Source organism: Salvelinus fontinalis, chromosome 18, assembly GCF_029448725.1.
Source record: "Salvelinus fontinalis isolate EN_2023a chromosome 18, ASM2944872v1, whole genome shotgun sequence".
NCBI lineage: Eukaryota > Metazoa > Chordata > Actinopteri > Salmoniformes > Salmonidae > Salvelinus > Salvelinus fontinalis.
In genome coordinates this window covers 55,848,321-55,869,878 of record NC_074682.1, presented here as the reverse complement: position 1 = coordinate 55,869,878, position 21,558 = coordinate 55,848,321, and the positions used below count along the sequence as shown (strand labels likewise).

The window sequence follows — 21,558 nt, the reverse complement described above, 5'->3', positions numbered from 1 at the left end:
TGTAGCGTCCGAACTGTTTGGGCTACAAACTCATGTGACCCCCCCTGTGGAAGCGGGAGATTATCACGATTTTCTCTTTTTCTCTATGACCCAACAAGTCTCATGGGACCAAAAACATGAATGGAAAGATGAAGGTAGTTTTGTGGCCCGCCCCCAAAAAATGGTTTAATATGTGTAAAAAAATAAATATACATATTTCCTGGGCTTTCTTATATTTCCTAGATATAGGACAAACACTTCAAAATCTTGTTTCGTATTATACATTTGTTGACTGTTATTTTTGCCATTTATGAATGTGTTATTCAATGCATTTCTCTGGGCTATAGTAGTAAAGTTCAAATTCAATATATTATAAAAATAATAATTATATATATATATATATATATATATATATATATATATATATATATATATATATATATATGATTTTTGGATACCTAACATGGTCCTAAAATGCAAAATCAAATAGCTAAATGATCCAAAGTATGACCATCTTAAAACAATTCCATATGTCAGTTTAAAACCGCCCCACCCCCATATAGTATTTGTTCATATTTAAATTGTTTACAAACATTGAACTAAAACAAGTTTACCGTAATTGCTGGACTATTAAGCGCACCTGAATATAAGCCGTACCAACTGAATTAAAAAAATATATGTATTTTGTACATAAATAAACCGCACATGTCTATAAGCCGCAAGTGCCTACCGGTACATTGAAACAAATTAACTTTACACAGCCTTTAAACGAAACACGGCTTGTAACAAAAATAAATAGGCTTTTAAACGAAACACGGCTTGTAACAAAAATAAATAGGCTTTAACGAAACATGGCTTGTAACAAAAATTTTAAAAATAGTAGTAAACAGTAGCCTACCAAGAAAGTCAAACTTCATCGCGGTGGCGATTGTTTTGGCTTTCAGTCGGATCTGCACAGTTGAAACACCTCGGCCGTCTGCTCTCTGTGTGTTGACCCAGTCTTCAAGCTCATTTTCTAGTTCGGGCCATCTGCTTTTCTTCTCTGAAAGCTTTTGTTGTCTTTTTGCACTGAGTCAGTTCCTCACGCTGCTGTTTCCAACGTCTTATCATCGACTCATTAAGGCCAAGCTCCCGTGCAGCAGCTCTATTTCCTTTTCCAACAGCCAGATCGATCGCCTTCAAATTGAAAGCTGCATCATTTGCATTTCTCCGTGTCTTTGCCATGATGAGGGTGAAAAAATGACTACCGTAATCAGAATGATGGGAAGTTTGAGCGCGCTCGATTTACGTCACATTATGTGACGGTGCTCAGTTTTTTGGCGGCGTGAATCTTGTGAAAAAAAAATATACAAATCATAAATTAGCCGCGTCGATGTATAAACCGCGAGGTTCATAGCGTGGGAAAAAAGTAGCGGCCTATAGTCCGGAACCTACGGTACATTTTGGATCCTGATAGAATAAGATTTGAACTAAGCTCATCAGTCTTATATTCACAGATCAGGCTTACAAGTTATATTCTTCAAGAATCAATGGGTACACATTATTCATTAATACGGATGTGGCAATTGCAGATTGCCCTTTTAATGCAAATGTAAAGTAATGTCCCATATTTACCCAGTTATTAGGCAGAAATCGTTTCGTAACATTACATATGTGCTATGCTTCGCAGCCAACACACATCTGAATTACGTACACAGCACATACAAGAAATGTATTAAGTAAACAAATACAGTACAAATCAGGAAGTCAGGCAGGATCTATTCAAAAATACATATTGGAATATTCTTCTCTTTTCATCCACAGGCCAGGAGCGGATCGGGATTGACTCTAAGTACGAACAAGAGGGGAAGGTTCAGTTTGTGATCGATGCGGTGTACGCTATGGCCCATGCCCTTCACAACATGCAGAGAGACCTGTGTCCCGATGTCTCAGGGATCTGTGAAGATATGGACCTAGCTGGGGGCAAGAAACTGCTCAAGTACATCCGCAGTGTCACCTTCAATGGTAAGTATACACATCAATCAATCGATCAATCAATCAACCAATTAATCGATCATTCAACCAATCAATCAATATAGTACACTGTAACGACGTGATAACAACCTATTAGCTACAGCCTGGTGAAGGTTCTTCAGCCAAAATGTTGGTCAAATATTTTTACCGAAATATTACTGAAATACATCCACAGCTACCAGAGGTACAACATTCACTTCCTGTTTTGAAGAACACAAAACAGCAAAACCAGACAATGTTTACACTGTAGGAAGTGATGTCATAACATACATGTTCCGTGTTGACTGACCTTCATGTCTTAAAGTAATGATGGACTGTCGTTTCTCTTTGCTTATAATAGCTGTTCTTGTCATAAGATGGACTTGGTCTTTTACCAAATAGGGCAATCTTCTGTATACCAACCCTTACCTTGTCACAACACAACTGATTGAATCAAACACATTAAGAAGGAAATATAATTCCACAAATTAACTTTTAACAAGACACACCTGCTAATTGAAATGCATTCCAGATTACTTTGATTTTCTATTTCAAATGTTTTACTTGTCTATTGTTTTAATTAACACTTTTTTTTCTTATCTTCTTAATTAGGGCATTGTTGGTTAAGGTCTTGTAAATAAGCATTTCTGTAAAGGTTGTCAATGTCGTTCTCCTCCTCAGACGAGGAGGAGCATGGATCGGACCAAGATGCGGAGTAGGAGGTATTCATGATTTTAATGGCAAACCAACAAACACTACAAATTAACAAAACAACAAACGTGACTAACCTGCAACAGTCCTGTGTGGCCCAAACGCTAACACAGGAAACAAACACCCACAAATCACCAGTGAAACCCTGGCTGCCTTAGTATGACTCTCAATCAGAGACAAACGATACACACCTGTCTCTAATTGAGAATCATACCAGGCCGAACACAAAACCCCACATAGAAATAGAAAACATAGACTGCCCACCCAACACTCACGCCCTGACCAATAAAGACATATAAAACAAGAGAAAACAGGTCAGGAACGTGACATAAACCTCCCCTTAAGGTGCGAACTCCGGGCGCACCAGCACAAAGTCTAGGGGAGGGTCTGGGTGGGCATCTGACCACGGTGGTGGCTCAGGCTCTGGGCGAAGTCCCCACCCCACCATAGTCACTCCCCGCTTCCGTATCCCCCTCCCAATGACCACCCTCCAACTCAACCCACCTAAATGAAGGGGCAGCATCGGGATAAGGGCCAGCACCGGGATAAGGGGCAGCAGCTCCGGGATAAGGGGCAGCAGCTCCGGGATAAGGGGCAGCAGCTCCGGGATAAGGGGCAGCAGCTCCGGGATAAGGGGCAGCAGCTCCGGGATAAGGGGCAGCAGCTCCGGGATAAGGGGCAGCTCCCGACTGAGTGGCAGCTCCCGAATGAGTGGCAGCTCATGACTGGAGGGCAGCTCATGACTGGAGGGCAGCTCATGACTGGAGGGCAGCTCATGACTGTAGGGCAGCTCATGACTGGAGGGCAGCTCATGACTGGAGGGCAGCTCCTGACTGGCGGGCGTCTCTGGCAGCTCCTGACTGGCGGACGTCTCTGGCAGCTCCTGACTGGCGGGCGTCTCTGGCAGCTCCTGACTGGCGGGCGTCTCTGGCAGCTCCTGACTGGCGGGCGTCTCTGGCAGCTCCTGACTGGCGGGCGTCTCTGGCAGCTCCTGACTGGCGGGCGTCTCTGGCAGCTCCTGACTGGCGGCCGTCTCTGGCAGCTCCTGACTGGCGGGCGTCTCTGGCAGCTCCTGACTGGCGGGCGTCTCTGGCAGCTCCTGACTGGCGGGCGTCTCTGGCAGCTCCTGACTGGCGGGCGTCTCTGGCAGCTCCTGACTGGCGGGCGTCTCTGGCAGCTCCTGACTGGCGGGCATCTCTGGCGGCTCCTGACTGACGGACGGCTCTAGCGGCTCCTGACTGACGGACGGCTCAACTGGCTCGGGACAGACGGGCGGCTCTAATGGCTCGTGGCAGACGGATGACTCAGATGGCGCTGGGCAGACGGATGGCTCAGACGGCGCTGGGCAGACGGATGGCTCAGACGGCGCTGGGCAGACGGATGGCTCAGACGGCGCTGGGCAGACGGATGGCTCAGACGGCGCTGGGCAGACGGATGGCTCAGACGGCGCTGGGCAGACGGATGGCTCAGACGGCGCTGGGCAGACGGGGAGCTCAGACGGCGCTGGGCAGACGGATGGCTCAGACGGCGCTGGGCAGACGGATGGCTCCGACGGCGCTGGGCAGACGGATGGCTCAGACGGCGCTGGGCAGACGGATGGCTCAGACGGCGCTGGGCAGACGGGCAGTTCAGGCGCCGCTGGGCAGACGGGCAGTTCAGGCACCGCTGGACAGACGGGCAGTTCAGGCACCGCTGGGCAGACGGGCAGTTCAGGCACCGCTGGGCAGACGGCAGACTCTGGCCGGCTGAGACGCACTATAGGCCTGATGCGTGGTGCCGGAACTGGAGGTACCGGGCTGAGGGCACACACCTCAGGGCGAGTGCGGGGAGGAGGAACAGGGCTCTGGTGATACACTGGAAGCCTGGTGCGTGGTGTTGGCACTGGTGGTACTGAGCTGGGGTGGGAAGGTGGCGCCGGATATACCGGACCGTGAAGGAGGACACGCGCTCTTGAGCACCGAGCCTCTCCAACCTTACCAGGTTGAATGGTCCCCGTAGCCCTGCCAGTGCGGCGAGGTGGAATAGCCCGCACTGGGCTATGCAGGCGAACCGGGGACACCACCTGTAAGGCTGGTGCCATGACATCCGGCTCGATGCCCAACCTAGCCCTCCCAGTGCGGCAAGGTGGAATAGCCCGCACTGGGCTAAGCACGCGTACTGGGGACACCGTGCGCTTTACCGCATAACACGGTGTCTGACCAGTACGACGCCCTCTCACTCCACGGTAAGCCCGGGGAGTTGGCTCAGGTATCCAACCCGGCTTCGCCACACTCCCCTTTAGCCCCCTCCCAAGAATTTTTTGGGGTGAGCCTCTCGGGTTTCCAGCCACTCTGCCTTGCAAGCGCCTCATAATGCCGCCTCTCCGCTTTCGCTGCCTCCAGCTCCGCTTTGGGGCGGCGACACTCCACTGGCTGTGCCCAGGGTCCTTTACTGTCTAGGATCTCCTCCCAAGTCCATTCCTCTTCTCTCCATTGCTTTGATTCTTGCCGTCCTTCTCCAATCCGCTTGGTCCTGGTTTGGTGGGTGTTTCTGTAAAGGTTGTCAAAGTCGTTCTCCTCCTCAGACGAGGAGGAGCATGGATCGGACCAAGATGCGGAGTAGGAGGTATTCATGATTTTAACCTGTTTGGGGTGCAAGCCCGACCTCGGACCAAAAATGACAACAGCTGCAGAGCGCGAAATTCAAAATCTATTTTTTTAAAATATTTAACTTTTACACATTAACAAGTCCAATACAGCATTTGAAAGATAAACATCTTGTCAATCCAGCCAACATGTCCGATTTTTTAAATGTTTTACAGAGAAAACACCACATATATTTATGTTAGCTCACCACCAAATACAAAAGTGGACAGACACGTATGAATTATGATTATGAAGTATGAATTATGATTGAAGTAGCATGCACAACCAACCGAAATAAACTAAAACCAACCTAAAGAGCCCAGAAAAAACGACCTCAGATGACAGTCATATAACATGTTACACAATAAATCTATGTTTTGTTCATAAAAAGTGCATATTTTAGCTATAAATCTGTTTTACATTGATGCTACCCAAAAATGCTAACACATAGCTAGAGTCTGAATCCAGCCGGGAGTAGCCAGAGAAAATACATACACCAACGTCGGCTACTAATTACACCTCATAAAACATTTCAGAAAAACATATGGTGGATAACTAATGAAAGACAGATATCTTGTGAATACAGACAACATTTCCGATTTTTGAAGTGTTTTACAGCGAAAACACAATATATCGTTATATTAGCTAACATCATAAGCTAGCATAAGGCAGCATTGATTCTAGTCAAGCGCTAGCCTAGCATAGTTAGCAGCGTTAGCATTCAACAGTTCGACATATATATGAAAAAGCATCCCAAATTGGGTCTTATCTTTCTTGGTACTCCATCAGAATGTTGTAACGGGGTCCAATGTCCAGTAGAGTCTTTAGTTGGGTTCCAGAACGAAGGATTCCCCTCTTTGGTTAGCTAGCACGGTAGCATTGCTGCGCCAGAAAGCGTTTCTTCAAAAAATTCTTCCGTCGTTTCACATCTAAAGTCCAGAATAAATTGCAATAATATAATTAAAGTATATTGAAAAAACAACCTTTAGGATGATTTTGTGACATGTAGCAAATAATATCGTAGTCAGGCATCATATTCAAAGTTACCTACCTTGTTCCAGAAGCCGAGATCAAATTATCCTTCGCGCCCGGATTTTTATTTTAACTGCGCATGTCTCACAAGAAGTTCTGTTATTCAGTCCAGGGACGAGATATTCGACCCCTTTCAATTCTCACTTCCGCATTACAGTCTGAGGTACGCCTCTGACGTGTCCCTATGGTCCTAAGTCAAACGGCCTTTTATAGAGAAGGTCTTAAAGAGACACATCGCATTTTGGGAAACTCAATTCGGCTGGGAAAATGGCTGTAAAAATATTTCTGTTTGACTTAGAGAAACAATTCAAACCTTTTTAGAAACTACAGACTGTTATCTATCCAACAGTAGTAAATATATGCATATTGGAAAATAAAAAGTTTCTTAGGAGGCCGTTTGAAAATGTGCACACATTTTCCAGTTTTTTCAATATTCAGCGTGCAGCCATAACAGGTTATTAATGGCAAACCAAAAAACACTACAAATTAACAAAACAACAAACGTGACTAACCTGCAACAGTCCTGTGTGGCCCAAACGCTAACACAGGGAACAAACACCCACAAATCACCAGTGAAACCCTGACTGCCTTAGTATGACTCTCAATCAGAGACAAACGATACACACCTGTCTCTAATTGAGAATCATACCAGGCCGAACACAAAACCCCACATAGAAATAGAAAACATAGACTGCCCACCCAACACTCACGCCCTGACCAATAAAGACATATAAAACAAGAGAAAACAGGTCAGGAACGTGACAATTTCACTGTAAGGTCTACACCTGTTGTATTCGGCACATGTGACAAATAAAATGTGATTTGATTTGATACCTCATAAAGCTGGTTGAGAGAATGCCAAAAGTGTGCAAAGCTTTGATTAAGGCAAAGGGTTGCTACTTTGAACAATCTCAAATATAACATATTTTTTATTTGTTTAACACTTTTTTTGGTTACTACATGATTCCATATATGTTATTTCACAGTGTTGATGTTTTAACTATTATTCTACAATGTAGTAAAAAAAAAAAAAGTAAAATAGTAAAAATAAAGAAAAACCCTTGAATGAGTAGGTGCATCCAAACCTTTGACTGGTACTGTACTGTATGTGTGGAATTATTTTATTAGACCAGCCCACAAACAAAAACAAAAAAATCATGTCATCTGTAATGCTGACTGATAAGTGCATTATAAAGGTTTCGGGTTTGATTATGAAAAAAAAGAATAATGGTTTTCAATTTCTATTATTATAATGTTTTTTAATTAAATGCATTATGTGGGTTGAATGCTGTAACAAACACAGATTAAAACAATTAATACAAGTCCCACGATGGTAGTGAGTGCCCATTACTGCTTATCACTTATTAACCATCATTTATTCACATTACTTTACTTTAATAAAATATTTCAGTTGTGTATATACACAATTTTTTCAGCCTATTTGAAGACTTTATTATTTCATTCCAAGTCCTTGTCTCATATTTATAGAGCTGCCTGACAAAATCTTTATTTTAGTAGTTCTTCAAAGTAAACAATACTTTTGACTGCTGAACACCCACTATAGCTCATAGATCATGTACTGTATTGTTAAGCAACTGCTCCCTATCCCTCTCAAATGTGTGTTCTTGACCGGATAAGTAGGTGTGCAATGGATTAAGGTCATTGTAGATAATTACCACATTTCTGCGCTAAACTATGTAGAATTTTTCCCTGTTGGAAACTACAACTCCCTACTACATCGCACATTTCGGGCTTGATTTACAATTTGTTGTCTTACAGCCTAAATTCAAAATGGATTCAATTGAGATGTTTTGTCACTGGCCTACACACAATACCCCATGATGTCAAATTCAAATTATGTTTTTAGAAATGTTTACAAATTAATAAAAAATGAAAATCTGAAATGTCTTGAGTCAATAAGTATTCAACCCCTTTGTTGTGGCAAGCCTAAATACGTGCAGGAGTAGAAATGTGGTTAACAAGTCACATAATAAGTTTGCATGGACTCACTTTGATTGCAATAGTGTTTAACGTGATTTTTGAATGACTACCTCATCTCTGTACCCCAACAGATACAATTATTATCTGTACGATCCCTCAGTCGAGCCTGTCTTCTCTTGAGAGCCAGGTCTGCTTACAGCTGCCTTTCTCAATAGCAAGGCTATGCTCACTTACGTAGTCAAAGCTTTTCTTAAGTTTGAGTCAGTCACAGTGGTCAGGTATTCCGCCACTGTGTACTCTCTGTTTAGGTCACAATAGCATTCTAGTTTGCTCTGTTTTTTTGTTAATTCTTTCCAATGTGTCAAGTAATTATCGTTTTGTTTTCTCATGATTTGGTTGGGTCTAAATGTGTTGCTGGGGCTCTGTGGGGTCTGTTTGTGTTTGTGAACAGAGCCCCAGGACCAGCTTGCTTAGGGGACTCTTCTCCAGGTGCTTCTCTCTGTAGGTGATGGCTTTGTTATGGAAGGTTTGGGAATCGCTTCCTTTTAGGTGGTTGTAGAATTTAACGTCTCTTTTCTGTATTTTTTTTAAATTTGCGGGTATCAGCCTAATTCTGCTCTGCATGCATTATTTGGTGTTTTACGTTGTACACGGAGGATAATTTTGCAGAATTCTGCACGCAGAATCTCAATTTGGTGTTTGTCCCATTTTGTGAATTCTTGGTTGGTGAGCGGATCCCAGACATCACAACCATAAAGGGCAATGGGTTCTATAACTGATTCAAGTATTTGTAGCCAGATCCTAATTTGTCACGATCGTGTGGAGGATTGACGGACCAAAACGCAGCTTTAGGAAAATAAGCCATCTCCTTTTTTATTGACGAAGAAGGCAAACGAAACAAAAACACTTAAACACTAAACAAAACAAGAAAACGATCGTGAAGCTAAACAACGATGTGCACACACTGGCTACAAACGTATCACATAGACAACTACTCACAACAAATGAAAGCCTATGGCTACCCTAAATAAGGCTCCCAATCAGAGACAACCGAAATCAGCTGTCTCTAATTGGGAACTCATTCAGGCAACCATAGACTCTCCTAGACAACTAAACATACATAGACAACGCTAGACACATGTACTCAACACAAACCCATATACTACACCCAACAACCCCTTTACCATAGAAACACCCAAAACCAACAAACACAAACATTCCCCATGTCACACCCTGACCTAACTAAAATAATAAAGAAAACAAAGAATACTAAGGCCAGGGCGTGACATAACCCCCCCCTTAAGGTGCGAACTCCGGGCGCACCATTAACCAGTCTAGGGGAGGGTCTGGGTGGGCTTCCATCCACGGTGGCGGCTCCGGCTCTGGTCGTGGTCCCCACGTCACCACAGTCCCTAACCGCCTCCTTAGCTTCCTCCAAATGACCCCCCTCCACATTAACCCCACTGCATTAAGGGGCAGTTCCGGACTAAGGGGCAGCTCCGGACTAAGGGGCAGTACCAGGGTAAGGGGCAGTACCAGGGTCAGGGGCAGCTCCGAACTAAGGGGCAGTACCAGGGTAAGGGACAGCACCAGGATAAGGGGCAGCACCAGGATAAGGGGCAGCTCCGGACTGAGGAACGGCAGCTCCGGACTGAGGAACGGCATCTCCGGACTGAGGGACTGCAGCTCCGGACTGAGGGACTGCAGCTCCGGACTGAGGGACTGCAGCTCCGGCCTGAGGGACGGCCCATGGCTGGCTGACGGATCTGGCTGCTCATGGCTGGCTGACGGATCTGGCTGCTCATGGCTAGCTGACGGATCTGGCTGCTCATGGCTAGCTGACGGATCTGGCTGCTCATGGCTAGCTGACGGATCTGGCTTCTCATGGCTAGCTGACGGATCTGGCTGCTCATGGCTAACTGACGGATCTGGCTGCTCATGGCTGACTGACGGATCTGGCTGCTTATGGCTAGCTGACGGATCTGGCTGCTCATGGCTAGCTGACGGATCTGGCTGCTCATGGCTAGCTGACGGATCTGGCTGCTCATGGCTAGCTGACGGATCTGGCTGCTCATGGCTGGCTGACGGATCTGGCTGCTCATGGCTGGCTGACGGATCTGGCTGCTCATGGCTGGCTGACGGATCTGGCTGCTCATGGCTGGCTGACGGATCTGGCTGCTCATGGCTGGCTGACGGATCTGGCTGCTCATGGCTGGCTGACGGATCTGGCTGCTCATGGCTGGCTGACGGATCTGGCTGCTCATGGCTAGCTGACGGATCTGGCTGCTCATGGCTAGCTGACGGATCTGGCTGCTCATGGCTAGCTGACTGCTCTGGCAGATCCTGTCTGGTTAGCGGCTCTGGCAGATCCTGTCTGGTTGGCGGCTCTGGCAGATCCTGTCTGGTTGGCGGCTCTGGCAGATCCTGTCTGGTTGGCGGCTCTGGCAGATCCTGTCTGGCGGGCGGCTCTGGCAGATCCTGTCTGGCGGACGGCTCTAGCGGCTCCTGTCTGGCGGACGGCTCTAGCGGCTCCTGTCTGGCGGACGGCTCTGTAGGCTCATGGCAGACAGGCGGCTTTGCAGGCTCATGGCAGACGGGCGGCTTTGCAGGCTCATGGCAGACGGATGGCTCAGACGGCGCTGGGGAGACGGATGGCTCAGATGGAGCTGGGGAGACGGATGGCTCAGATGGAGCTGGGGAGACGGATGGCTCAGATGGCGCTGGGGAGACGGATGGCTCAGATGGCGCTTGGCAGACGGGCAGTTCATGCATCGCTGTGCAGACGGCAGACTCCTGCCGGCTGAGGCGCACTGTAGGCCTGGTGCGTGGTGCCGGGACTGGTGGCACCGGGCTGGGGACACGCATCTCAGGGCTAGTGCGGGGAGCAGCAACAGGACGCACAGGACTCTGGGGACACACAGGAGGCTTGGTGCGTGGTTTAGGCACTGGTGGTAAAGGGCTGGAGACACGCACCATATGGCTAGTGCGTGGAGGAGGCACTGGTGGTACTGGGTTGGGGCGGGGAGGTGGCGCCGGAAATACCAGACCGTGCAGGCGTACTGGCTCCCTTGAGCGCCGAGCCTGCCCAACCTTACCTGGTTGTATGCTCCCCGTCGCCTGACCAGTGCGGGGAGGTGGAATAACCCGCACCGGCCTATGTAGGCGAACCGGGGACACCATGCGTAAGGCTGGTGCCATGTACGCCGGCCCGAGGAGACGCACTGGTGACCAGATGCGTTGGGCCGGCTTCATGACATACGGCTCAACGCTCAGTCTAGCCCGGCCGATACGTGGAGCTGAAATGTACCGAACCGGGCTATGCACGCGTACAGGAGACACCGTGCGCTCTACTGCGTAACACGGTGTCTGCCCGTACTCTCGCTCTCCACGGTAAGTACAGGGAGTAGGCGCAGGTTTCCTACCTGACTTCGCCACACTCCCTTTAAGGCCCCCCCCAAGAAATTTTTGGGTTGTACTCACGGGCTTCCAGCCTTGTCTCCGTGCTGCCTCCTCATATCGCCTCCTCTCGGCTTTAGCTGCCTCCAGCTCTTCACGAGGAAGGCGATATTCTCCCGGTTGTGCCCACGGCCCCTTACCATCCAGTATCTCCTCCCATGTCCACGAATCCTGTGTAGGTGGGTCCTGTTGCCGCTTTCCATGCCGCTTGGTCCTGTATTGGTGAGTAGTTCTGTCACGATCGTGTGGAGGATTGACGGACCAAAACGCAGCTTTAGGAAAATAAGCCATCTCCTTTTTTATTGACGAAGGCAAACGAAACAAAAACACTTAAACACTAAACAAAACAAGAAAACGATCGTGAAGCTAAACAACGATGTGCACACACTGGCTACAAACGTATCACATAGACAACTACTCACAACAAATGAAAGCCTATGGCTACCCTAAATAAGGCTCCCAATCAGAGACAACCGAAATCAGCTGTCTCTAATTGGGAACTCATTCAGGCAACCATAGACTCTCCTAGACAACTAAACATACATAGACAACGCTAGACACATGTACTCAACACAAACCCATATACTACACCCAACAACCCCTTTACCATAGAAACACCCAAAACCAACAAAACACAAACATTCCCCATGTCACACCCTGACCTAACTAAAATAATAAAGAAAACAAAGAATACTAAGGCCAGGGCGTGACATAATTGGTATGTTGACTTTTATGTTCCTTTTGATGGCACAGAAGGCCCTTCTTGCCTTGTCTCTCAGATCGTTCACAGCTTTGTGTAAGTTATCTGTGGTGCTGATGTTTAGGCTGAGGTATGTACAGTTTTTTGTGTGCTCTAGGGCAACAGTGTCTAGATGGAATTTGTATTTGTGGTGCTGGCGATTGGACCTTTTGGAACACCATTATTTTGGTCTTACTGAGATTTACTGTCAGGGCCCAGGTCTGGAAGAATCTGTGCAGAAGATCTAGGTGCTGTTGTAGGCCCTCCTTGGTTGGTGACAGAAGCATCAGATCACCAGAAAACAGTATACAGTTTACTTCAGATTCTAGTAGGGTGAAGCCGGGGGCTGCAAACTGTTCTAGTGCCATCGCCAATTTGTTGATGTTATGTGGGGCTCAAGCTGCATCCCTGTCTCACCCCACAGCCCTGTCTCACCCCACAGGCCACTGCCAAGACATGAGCTATAGGTGCACCTACCATAGGAGTCCCCTCGAAGCCTACCATTGACTATGTAAATATTCAGCATTCGACAGAGCTGCAGGAGTTGTGATCCGTTTTTGTTGGTTATGTTGTCATACTGTAGTTGTGCCTAGGGGGGCATATGGGGGAGGGAATGCTGTGATCTCCAGGGAGGTGTTTGTCCCCCTGTGTGCTGAGGGTGTCAAATCAAATCATATCAAATTTATTTATATAGCCCTTCGTACATCAGCTGATATCTCAAAGTGCTGTACAGAAACCCAGCCTAAAACTCCAAACAGCAAGCAATGCAGGTGTAGAAGCACGGTGGCTAGGAAAAACTTCCTAGAAAGGCCAAAACCTAGGAAGAAACCTAGAGAGGAACCAGGCTATGAGGGGTGGCCAGTCCTCTTCTGGCTGTGCCGGGTGGAGATTATAACAGAACATGGCCAAGATGTTCAAATGTTCATAAATGACCAGCATGGTCACATAAAAATGGAGCACCAGAACGGCCAGGTGGACTGGGGACAGCAAGGAGTCATCATGTCAGGTCGTCCTGAGGCATAGTCTTAGGGCTCAGGCCCCCCGGGAGAGATAAATAAAGAGAGAAAGAGAGAATTAGAGAGAGCATACTTAAATTCACACAGGACACCGGATAAGACAGAAGTACTCCAGATATAACAAACTGACCCTAGCCCCCCGACACATAAACTAATGCAACATAAATACTGGAGGTTGAGTCAGGAGGGGTCAGAAGACACTGTGTCAGGTTCTTGTCCAGTTCTGGCATTTAGGTCACCATAGACTAGTATATGTCCCTGAGCCTGGAAATTATTAATTTCCCCCACCAGGATGGAGAAGCTGTCTTCATTAAAGTATGGGGATTCTAGTGGGGGGATATAGGTAACACACAGGAGGACATTTTTCTCTGTTAAGATCATTTCCTTTTGAATTTCTAGCCAAATGTAAAATATTCCTGTTTTGATAAATTTAATAGAGTGAGTTAGGTCTGCTCTAAACCAAATTAGCATACCCCATGAGTCCCTTCCCTGTTTCACACCTGGTAGTTTGGTGGATGGGACTACCAGGTCTCTGTCGTTAACACCACCTTTCTTAACAGAGTGGTATTGTGTTAATATAGCACTGTGCCATGCCAGGGGATGGTCTGTGTGGAATATTAAGTTGCTTATGTTCCCATTTTTATAACAGTCAGCAAAAAGTGTCTCTTGATTTTCCATAAGGAGCTTTTTCTGTACTATTTTCTTGCCTTATCATTTTTTACATACACAGGGTACTGTATTTTAATTACCTCTGAACAACAGCTTCAAAGACTTCTGCATTTGGTTGGGGTAGCCTGTTTGATTCTCGTGCCATTGGGCAAAAGGGCTCTGACACCTCTCACTTGACACGAGAGTGCTAATTGAAGTTCTATCTCCTTGTCCTAGCAAACTTGGTAGTCCAACTCAGCATTAAGTCCTCATAGAGTAAAGTATATCACTGTAATGTACTTTTCTTCTCGGCTTTTGAATATAAAATATAGCTTCAGACTAAACATTACTCACTCAGTTCCAGGTTGGATGGTGTTTTCAGTTTGTTTCCAGGAGCATTTGCTGTATAGCTTGGGCCTTCCAGGTAATTCCGTAATTCCATCCAAAATCAGGTTGTAGGCTTTGAGTTTTGATCTGGAGCTGTGCAGGGTAGAATCCTGTCCCTGTCAAAACATCCAAGTTTACAGTCGCTTGCAAGATGATTCACCCCCCTTGGCATTTTTCCAATTTTGTTGCCTTACAAATTAAAATATTAAAATAGATTTTTGGGGGGGTTTGTATCATTTGATTTACACAACACCTTGAAGATAAAAAAAACATGTTTTATTGTTTAACAAACAAGAAATAACACAAAAAAACAGAAAACTTGAGATTGCATAACTATTCACCCCCCCAAAGTCAATACTTTGTAGAGACACCTTTTGCAGCAGTTACAGCTGCACGTCTTTTGTGGTATGTCTCTAAAAGCTTGGCACATCTAGTCACTGGGATTTTTGCCCATTTTTCAAGGGAACACTGCTCCAGCTCCTTCAAGTTGCATTGGTTCCGCTGGTGTACAGCAATCTTTAAGTCATACCACAGATTCTCAATTGGATTGAGGTCTGGGCATTGACTAGGCTATTCCAAGACATTTAAATGTTTCCCCTTAAACCACTCAAGTGTTGCTTTAGCTGTATGCTTAGGGCCATTGTCCTGCTGGAAGGTTTCCCTCAAGAATTTCCCTGTATTTACACCATCCATCATTACTTCATTTCTGACCAGGTTCCCAGTCCCTGCCGTTGAAAAACATCCCCACAGCTTGATGCTGCCACCACCATGCTTCACTGTGGAGATGGTGTTCACGGGGTGAGGGGTGTTGGGTGTTGGGTTTACATTTTCCTTGATGGCCAAAAAGCTCAATTTTAGTCTGATAAAGGAATTTATATGTTTAACCTGTCTAGGATCAGCGTGGCGCTAGCGGCACCCCCCCCCCCCCCCCACTGAAAAACCAGTGCCGCGAAATTCAAAAAAAATATTTTTTTTAAATATTTAACTTTCACACATTAAAGTCCAATACAGCTAATGAAAGACACAGATCTTATGAATCCAGTCAACATTTCCGATTTTTAAAATGTTTTACAGGGAAGACACAATATGTAAAGATGTACATCTATTACCTAAAAACACATTAGCATAATCCACCATCTTTTATTTGTCCACCAACACCAGTAGCCATCACCAATTCGGCTAAACTAAGATATTTATAGCCCCTAACCAACAAAAAAACTCATTAGATGACAGTCTGATAACATATTTATGGTATGGGATAGGTTTTGTTAGAAAAAAGTGCATATTTCAGGTATATGGCATAGTTTACAATTACACCCACCATCACAAATGGACTAGAATAATTACAATGAGCAACGTGTTTACCTAACTACTAATCATCAAACATTTCGTAAAAATACACAGCATACACGAATCGAAAGACACAGATCCTGTGAATACAGACAATATTTCAGATTTTCTAAGTGTCTTACAGCGAAAACACAATAAATCGTTATATTAGCTTAGCACATAGCAATTAGCAGCCCAGCATTGATTCTAGCCAAAGTGAGCGATAAAAGTCAACATCGCCAAAAGATATTAATTTTTTCACTAACCTTCTCAGAATTCTTCCGATGACACTCCTGTAACATCACATTACAACATGCATATACAGTTTGATCGAAAATGTTTATATTTAGCCACCAAAATCATGGTTAGACAATGTGAAATGTAGACAAGCTGGTAAAGAAAACGTCCTTGCGCCACTTAGACAGTGATCTACTCTTATACATAAATACTCATAAACGTGACTAAAAAATATAGGGTGGACAGGGATTGATAGACAATTTAATTCTTAATACAATTGCGTTATTACATTTTTTAATTTATCCTTACTTTTCAATACAGTTTGCGCCAAGCGAAGCTACGTCAAAAAACATGGCGTCCTAAGCCACTAAAATGTTTCGACAGAAACACGATTTATCATAATAAAAATGTCCTACCTTGAGCTGTTCTTCCATCAGTATCTTGGGCAAAGGATCCTTTCTTGGGAGAAATCGTCTTTTGGTGGAAAGCTGTCCTCTTGCCATGTGGAAATGTCAACTACGTTCGGGATGAACTGAAAAGCGTGCCCAACTTTTCACATCGTTGCAAAAATAAATGTCCCAAAATCGCACTAAACGGATATAAATTGCTATAAAACGCTTTAAATTAACTACTTTGTGATGTTTGTAACTCCTATAACGAGTGAAAAGATGACCGGAGAAATATAACAGGCTAAACTAACGCTTGGAACAGGAGAGGGTCGGTGTCTTCCACGCGCGTTACGCAGCAAGAAAAGACTTGCTAGCTAAAGGTTTTTTTCATTTGTAGGGCCTGTGAACGAGCAATCGAGCCCGTTGGAATCGTCATCACGTAAAGGCATCCAGGGGAAGACGTAAGAAGTGTCCGTATAGTCATAGCAACGACAGAGCCCTTTTAAATGACTTCAGAAAAGTGGCCAACGTTTCTCAAATCTGACTCCATGTCAGGGAAATTGCTGTAGAATGGGCTCTGTTCCACTTAGAGACAAAATTTCAACTCCTATAGAAACTATAGACTGTTTTCTATCCAATAATAATAATAATATGCATATTGTACGATCAAGGATTTTGTGGGAAGCCGTTTAAAAAATTAGCCACATTAGCATAAATAGTCTAAACAGCGCCCCCATCCCCAACAGGTTAAAGTAATGACTAAAGAATTCCACCTTGAAACATATTTAACGGTGTGAAATGTATTGGAATAATAAGACTATAATCCAATATTTGAAAATAAGACTATAATTCAATAATGTGTGTGTGGGACACGTTAAGAGGGAGAAATGTATGGTTGAGAAAACAGAGGCTGGTATAAAATGACTGTGTTTGCATTTTGACTTCAGAACGTTCTCTGAATAAAGAACTAACCTATTGCAGACTGGGGGCTTTGTCTAATTTTTCATTAACCAGGGTCTTACAAACTTCTGGGAATTGGTTCAAGCTATAGTGATAGTTGAGTTCAACCATTGGGATACAAATTCTCGTGATACAGTCTCATTTGACCAGAGTACCTTCTTCCATACGTTTGGGGAGTCTCCCACATGCCTTTTGGCGAACACCAAATGTGTTTGCTTATTTTTCTCTTTTAAGGAATGGCTTTTTTTCTGGCCACTCTTCCGTAAAGCCCAGCTCTGTAGAGTGTACGGCTTAAAGTGGTCCTATGGACAGATACTCAAATCCCCGCTGTGGAGCTTTGCAGCTCCTTTAGGGTTATCTTTGGTCTCTATGTTGCCTCTTTGATTAATGCCCTCCTTGCCTGGTCCGTGAGTTGTGGTGGGCGGCACTCTCTTGGCAGGTTTGTTGTGGTTTCATATTCTTTCAATTTTTTAATATTGGATTTAATGGTGCTCTGTGGGATGTTCAAAGTTTTGGATATTTTTTCATAACCAAAACCTGAACTGTACTTCTCCACAACTTTGTCCCTGACCTGTTTGGAGCGCTCCTTGGTCTTCATGGTGCCGCTTGCTTGGTGGTGCCCCTTTGCTTAGTGGTGTTGCAGACTCTGGGGTCCTTTCAGAACAGGTTTATATATACTGAGATCATGTGACAGATCATGTGACACTTAGATTGCACACAGGTGGACTTTATTTAACTAATTATTTGACTTCTGAAGGTAATTGGTTGCACCAGATCTTATTTCGGGTCTTCATAGCAAAGGGAGTGAATACATATGCATGCACCACTTTTCATTTATTTTTATTTTTTTGATAAAAGTATATTTTTTAACTCCCCTTCACCAATTTGGACTATTTTGTGTATGTTCATTACATGAAATCCAAATAAAAATACATTTAAATTACAGGTTGTAATGCATCAAAATAGGAAAAAACGACAAAGGGAATGAATACTTTGGCAAGGCACTGTATCTAACGCCAAATATATATTTTTCTAAGAACATGCTGAAAAATGCAGGAGCTCATCTGCTCATGACCTCTCTGTCCTCTGTCTCTTCTCCATCACCCCAATGAAGTGACAACATCAGTTATTCTCTTCTCTATCTCCATCACCCCAGTGAAGAGACAGAGGCATCAGCCATTGTGTGAGAGAGGAGATAATGAAGCATGAAGCGACTAGGTAGCAAGGGGTAACAGGCTTCCATCCACCCACACAGCACAGCAGGTACAGTGGGACTCGGCAGTTGCAGTCTTTTGCACTGTCTTAGAATCTTCCCTTAATCATCCCTACTTTCACAGTACCCGAACAAGTTTGTAAAAAGAAGAAAAAAAAGTCCTACCTTAGTTTTCATAACCTCCCACAATGCCTCTCCCCATGTCAGGTTCATTTAACTCCTGAGAGTCAATTTCTTGCTCTAAGCTATGAGTGGGCCTGTGGCTGTGACGTTCATCCTCCTTCCAATGCTATTCTGAAGACTCTGGCTGTAGTGTCTTTTTTATTTTGAGTGTTAACTGTAACCTGGGTGTCCTCTTTAGCCTTGTCTACAAGGCTTGCTGCCAAATGTGCCTTGGTTCAGCATGTTCAAAAACCTTTTTTCTGAGGGCTCTTTGTTGTTGATGTTTATTTTTATTTATTTTTTACATCTGAGGCATAGGACATTCATGTACTGTACATCCCACCCACTCACCTGCTAGGTTAATCCCTCCAGTCAATTCTAGACCCAAGCTCCCTACCTTTTTTTGCATGTTCTACAGCCCAACTATTAATTATGCATGACAAGCCAGGGGTTATACATTTGCTTGGTCTTGAACTGCAAATTGCACCTGCTCCGAGCACTTCGTCGGTGGATGCACTGCCCCCCTCCCCCCAAGCTCCCCTTCTCCTTCTCCCACTGAGTCTGACTCGCTAGTAGGCCTACTAACTAGTGGAGGGATTAGCAGCGCTGCTAGCTAGTGGAGGGATTAGCAGCGCTGCTAGCTAGTGAAGGGATTAGCAGCGCTACTAGCTAGTGCAGGGATTAGCAGCGCTGCTAGCTAGTGGAGGGATTAGCAGCGCTGCTAGCTAGTGGAGGGATTAGCAGCGCTGCTAGCTAGTGGAGGTATTTGCAGCACTGCTAGCTAGTGGAGGGATTAGCAGCGCAGCTAGCTAGTGGGGGGATTAGCAGCGCTGCTAGCTAGTAGAGGGATTAGCAGCGCTGCTAGCTAGTGGAGGAATTAGCTAAGGCTAGCTAAGGCATCGACATCAGGAACAGTTTGTCCCCCACTCCTCTCCTCCAGCACTGAAAGTTCTCTGGCTTTTTCTGGGTTCAATTCACCGTCTTTCTCTGGATTTTGGGACTTGAAAAATGTCATCAAACTCAATTACCTTTTTCTTATCCATTATTTATTTGGCTTTCCCATGATTCAAATTCAGTAGGGAGACAACTAGCCTAGGCTACTTAACCTGATTATGTAAGGACCTCTTCACTAGCTGACCACCACTACCAAGACCTGTGTCAAGATCCCGGGAAGCGCAGTGGGTGGCATCCCGGGTGGCACAGTGGTCTAGGGCACTGCATCGCAGTGCTAGCTGCGCCACCAGAGTCTCTGGGTTCGCGCCCAGGCTGGGCTGGGTTCGCGCCCAGGCTCTGTCGCAGCCGGCCGCAACTGGGAGGTCCGTGGGGCGACGCACAATTGGCATAGCGTCGTCCGGGTTAGGGAGGGTTTGGCCGGTAGGGATATCCTTGTCTCAGTATGTAAAATGTAATGAAATGTAAAAAAAATTAATAAAAATGTATGCACTTTACTGTAAGTCGCTCTGGATGAGAGTGTCTGCTAAATGACTAAAATGTAAAATGTAAAGATCAGTTACTTACCCCATCGGCCCACCCCAAAACCTCTATGTACAAATAAGAGAGCAGGTCTGGAATCAGTGTGTCAGGATAGGATGATTACACAGAAGGATCACCGTGCTTTTACATTACAGTCTTTCTGGGGGGTTGGAGAAGTAACGAGGAGGCAACTTGATTTAACGCCAATCGCTCTTATTAGAATGTCTAAAGTGCGAACAGTGAAACAATGAAGAAATCATACTGCAAGAGGAACCGGATCTGGGGCAAATAGGTGCCTGAACAAACAAAGTCAAATCTGAGAGGTGCTCAAATTAAGCATTGCCGGAGACAGTGTTTTCCACCGCCATCAACAAAACACCAAATGATGGAATTTATTGTGGAAGAACGGTTTTGCATCCATCTAATAGAGTCCAGACATTTGGAGAAAATATGCCAAGGCACATTAAAGTCATTCTGGCTTGTGGCCTAGTGGTTAGAACGTCGGGCCAGTAACCGAAAGGTTGCTGAATCGAATCCCTGAGCTGACAAGGTAAAAATTTGTTGTTCTGCCCCTGAGCAAGGCAGTTAACCCACTGTTCCCTGGACGCCGAAGATATGGATGTCGACTTTGGCACCTCCCTGATTCAGAGGGGTTGAAGGCATTTAGTTGTACAACTGACTAGTCATCTCTCTTTCCCCTTGTAGTGGCCCTATTAAGGCGCTTTTTGTTGGTGTTTCCATAATTTCGACATTATTTTGGCATTATTATTTTGTCAAATTTGTATAGATCTTTCCTGAGATGAGTATATATTCTGTGCAATAGACTATAGTTGCACCTACGTATGTGCACCAGTCAACCGTGTTTAGCTGTAAATGGTTGGGATTGGTAACCTCATTCTTCAGCTTCAATTGTCTCCACCTCCACAATTGAATTGCTAACTTTTCAGTGCCACAGCTGGCTAAGACGTTCTCAAGAGGGTGGCTGTGTTTGCGATACAGAGGTTCAGTCTGGGCCTCAACTTAGAATAGTAGAATACACAAGACACAATTTTTTAGAAATGTGGTTGTGTTTCAGCAGTTTTTCTCTTGTTATGTCAAACACTCACTCAATTAGTCATGTCAGCTAACACTTTTTAGATTGGAAGTTAGTCTAGCAAGCTATCTAAACTTGTAGTAATTAAGGGTGGTGCTGTGTAGACCACTGTAATATGAAGAAGTGGTGCTGTGTAGACCACTGTAATCTGAAGAAGTGGTGCTGTGTAGACTACTG

The 21,558-nt window shown here is 45.1% G+C and overlaps 1 protein-coding gene across 1 annotated transcript in view; it reads left to right on the top strand.

Moving 5' to 3' along the window:
• Nucleotides 1–21,558, top strand: part of LOC129815774 (metabotropic glutamate receptor 7) — a 313,714-nt gene that overhangs the window by 273,900 nt on the left and 18,256 nt on the right. Inside the window, exon 6 of the mRNA XM_055869885.1 lies at nt 1,783–1,983. Within this exon, the coding sequence (XP_055725860.1) occupies nt 1,783–1,983 (201 nt within the window). The remainder of the gene's footprint in view (nt 1–1,782; nt 1,984–21,558) is intronic.